Source organism: Limulus polyphemus, unplaced genomic scaffold (genome assembly GCF_000517525.1).
Source record: "Limulus polyphemus unplaced genomic scaffold, Limulus_polyphemus-2.1.2 Scaffold6397, whole genome shotgun sequence".
Lineage (NCBI taxonomy): Eukaryota > Metazoa > Arthropoda > Merostomata > Xiphosura > Limulidae > Limulus > Limulus polyphemus.
The window spans coordinates 15251-19362 of record NW_013672007.1 but is presented as its reverse complement, the minus strand read 5'-3'; the positions used below and the strand labels follow the sequence as shown (position 1 = coordinate 19362).

The 4112-nt window shown below is 36.9% G+C and overlaps 1 protein-coding gene across 4 annotated transcripts in view; it reads right to left on the bottom strand.

Annotated features, from left to right (window-relative positions):
* LOC106473680 (alkaline phosphatase, tissue-nonspecific isozyme-like) overlaps positions 1–4112 on the bottom strand; it is a 28489-nt gene that overhangs the window by 20452 nt on the left and 3925 nt on the right. For 2 of the 4 annotated variants that reach the window (XM_013934359.2, XM_022402079.1), the window contains exon 1: positions 3635–3979. The exons of 1 other annotated variant lie outside the window; for it this stretch is intronic. In XM_013934359.2, the coding sequence (XP_013789813.1) occupies positions 3635–3737 (103 nt within the window). In that variant the 5' untranslated portion in view covers positions 3738–3979. Of the gene's footprint in view, positions 1–3634; positions 3981–4112 lie in introns of those variants that run through there. One more of the 4 variants, XM_022402080.1, reaches the window with a different exon arrangement.

Sequence of the window (4112 nt, the reverse complement as noted above, 5' to 3'; positions counted from 1 at the left end):
TACTATATTTATATAGATACATAACAAACCAATTATTTATTGATAACGTACCCAGAATGCAACATTTCGAGGCTGTATAACAATCGATTGTTATATACAAAAGGCCCGATACTTTAAACATTACTGTAAACTAAATACTGGCCACATGTCACGTAACGAGTCTTTCACGTTTGCTATGACATTTATGTATATTAATCGGATATTTAGTATCTGTTTGTTGAATTTCGCGCAAAGCTACTCGAGGGCCAATGCGTTAACCGGCCCTAATTTTGAGGTTTGAAATGATAGACTAGTGGGAAGGCAGCTAGTCGAAACCAGCCACTACCAACTCGCGGGTTTCTCTAATCGAATAGTGGGATTTGACTTTCACTCTTATAACACACACCCCAGCCCCAATCGTAGTTCACGATTAGGCGATAGGTGGCGTTCACTAGCTACTGACTAGATTGGATGGAATTATAATCTATAACTTCAAAGTTAGAACTAAGGGACGATTAGCGCAGTTAGTTTTCTTCCAGCTTTGCGAGAAATAAATAAATAAATCCTCACCGTAAATTTTGGGACAGCGTTAAGTCTGCGGATTTACTATGCTAAAATCAGGGGTTCGACAGCAGTGAGCCCAATGTGGCTCTGCTATAAGAAGACATACCGTATATTTTATACTCTCATGAATATTGTAAACGACCCCTTAAGAGTTTCATCGTTCTTTTTTTAGCAATGTGGTTTGCGTTCGAGGCTTTGTTCATTGTGGTAATTATTGCGCCAGAAAACCAACAGCAGATCATCGCAAATGCCAGAGAAAATTGAACATAAACACGCGTTTGCGTGACAGTGAGTAGCTGATATCGGTTATAATAATCAACTCTTTTAAATATACTTCAGTAAGTAATTATTACAAGTATAATATGTTTTGCTAATCTAGGCAAAGAACCCATAATTTCACTTAACGTACGCATCGTGCACTATTTCAGTCATTAGATTCGAAATTAGTTTGGATTTATCGACTTTTTTTTTTTTGTATTTCTCTATTTTGTCTGATAATTTATGATGAAATGAAAGATTTGGGTAAAAAAATACGAGTTTTCTAGAAATTATTAGTATATACCAGAAATATGCGTTTTTATAGAATGTTTAACTGGTCAGTGTTATATACGGATTGAAGAAGCCAGTCATATCGTTCATGGCTCCAAACTGTCCACGGCTACTGGGTTTTTTAGTTGGTCAGTCTTAAATACGGTCTGATAAAGCAACATTGTTTCGAGAATGTTCAGCGGTGAAGAGTTTTTAAGGATAAAGCGCCGCACAAGTGGTTGGCGTGTTAGGCTCTAGATCCAAAGTTCCGTGGTTCACGCCCAATTATCACATAAACAAATAGCACTCTGCAGTTTGTGGCCGTAGGAACGTTATAAGAGTGACGGTTAGATCCCGCTATTATATTAAAATAACCCAAGAGTTGGTAGCGGATGATGTTGACTAGATACCTTACCTCTAGTTCATCACTTTAAAATTAGGGACGGCTAGTACTGATAGTCTCAAGCAACTACGTGCAAAATTCAACAAACAAATTAGTAGACCTAAATTATGTGATGAAAATAGTGCTTTTTAGGCCTATCGGTTTCTTATGCTTCACCAGTTTTCGGTTCAGATAATCTTTTGTCTCTCATCGTCCAGCCCAAACAAACAAATCAATAGGCCTAAGTTATATGATGAAAATCGTACATTTTAGGCCTATCGGTTTCTTATGCTTCACCAGTTTTCGGTTCATTTAATCTTTTGTCTCTCATCGTCCAGCCCAAACAAACAAATCAATAGGCCTAAGTTATATGATGAAAATCGTACATTTTAGGCCTATCGGTTTCTTATGCTTCACCAGTTTTCGGTTCAGATAATCTTTTGTCTACTATCGTCCAGTTCAAATAACGAAAGGCCTCTTGAAACCCAAATAAATGAACGAAGAGAAACATGAAAAAACAATTCTGTAGTTAATAAGATTTTTAATCACACATTTTAAGCCAATTGGTTTCTAATGCTTCGCTAGTTTCGGCGTTTAAACCATAAACAACCAAGTTAATTTTATAACAAATATATGAGAAAAAGTAAATAAATATTTTCTGCTTATTCAAACTATAGTTTTCATTCGTCAGTCTTTACAAAAGTCTTTGATATTTTCACATCATCCAATCGTACAGAGTTTCGTTGATTAATTTTATAAAGTAAGATACAAATATATTGTTTTATTAACAAGTTATGATAACTCTTGTATTAACATGTAAAACAGACTAAATGTACGTCTGCAGGATCCCCGAAAGTGTTCCGTTTCAAGAGTAAAGAAAACTATAATTAAGAGTAACAAATATTTTTATTTCTTGCTTTTTAATTTCATATGTCATGATCTGTTGTAGCCTACATAGTGCATAATCCTTCTCGTGATTCATGGCATGCACACGTTTTAATGACGTCACGACAGTGCAGATTGCAGCGTCAAGCATCCCTTATTTGACATTATTTTAGTGTCTACTGTCTGACTAACAGACAACACACTACTGTAAAGTACAAGTGGTTAAAACAGGTGATCCCTCTAGGTGGCCATTGGCCCCCTTTCGGGGAAATTATATAACACATATATGAGCAACAAGTAATTAATAATTAAGATTTGTTTGTTTCTTTGATGTTAAGCACAAAGCTACATAATGGGCTATCTGTGCTGTGCCCATGACGAATTACGAAAGCTGATTGTTAGTGGTATAATCATTCAGATCTTCTACCGAGTATTACAATAATTTCTCCGTTATTCTTGTTTAATGAAAATTTTTGAGCTTTGTTGAAATAGAACATGAAATATTATTAAACTTCCAGAGTCTAGTGTTCTCAAACTGCGGGTCGCGCCCCCACCGAGAAGTAAGGAACGTGTAACAAATCTTTAAAATGCTTTGTTTATGTAAATATTAATATGTTCAGATAGAATTACTCCATTTTCCCAACTTCTTCGTTGTCTGTTAATATTACAGAATAAGAACTTTTGTTGTTGTTTTTTCTTAGTTCGTTTCAGATTTTCGCGCGAAGCTACGCAAGGGCTGTGCGCACAGGGACGTCCTTAATTTGAAACTGATAGACTAGAGCGAAGGAAACTAGACAACAACAACAACACTAACCGCCAACTCTTGGACTACACTTGTCTGTTCCAATAACGGGGTTTGACCGTTACCTTCGTAACGCATCTAATATACGGCCTTATAGTACCTACGGAGTTTTTTTTAGCTATGGGACACGAACCATCAATAAGTACTTACATTCACAGTTCAGGCACGTTAGCCATTCGGTTACACCCGGAACTCCTTGTGATTAATTGTTTTAAAGGTACAGAATAATTTATAGGTGTAGAACTGTCTTATTATACTAGCGTTTTTTTATTATTGTTTTAGAATGGTGGTTATTATCTGTTGGTTCATAGTTACCTGATAAAGGGAGGCGGGTGAATGTTCACCCCCGGCTAAAAACGTCGGAGCCTCTGCTCTAAATCATAATTTATTATACTTGAAGTCTTGGAAGAAAAAGTTTACAAGCAAAATCATAATTAACAAGAAAAACAACGAGGCTTGAAAAAATAAAAAACTCGAAGTCACACGAAACTTACGAATGTCATCACCTTCTTCGGAAGAACGATGGGGCAGCTTCGCAGAGTCTCCAACTGTTATAAAAAGTAACATCAAACCACCAACTACTCTTAACAAACGCATTTTCGTCCCCTTCACTGATCTGTTACGTGCAAGACAGCTTCTTCTCAGGGGTGTTAACTATACTGCAGGATAAAACGACTCTTACAAATTCTGACTGTCACACCTTTATAGGGTAATCATTACGATTCACGTAGCTGACCAAACACACGAGTGGAAACGGGTGTGGAGATAAACTGCGAGGTTACATTATCGGCTGTTCTATCACATAAACTAACTCCCCCTACTTGATCGACGATAACCATTCGTGCTTGTGATATACTTCCCAGAATACTTTGAGATATCGATTTTCAAAAAATGTGACAAACTTATGGTTCCAGAGGGAGGGAGAGGAGGTCCACATAGAATACAGAATATTGGTTGGGGGGGGGGGGGGGG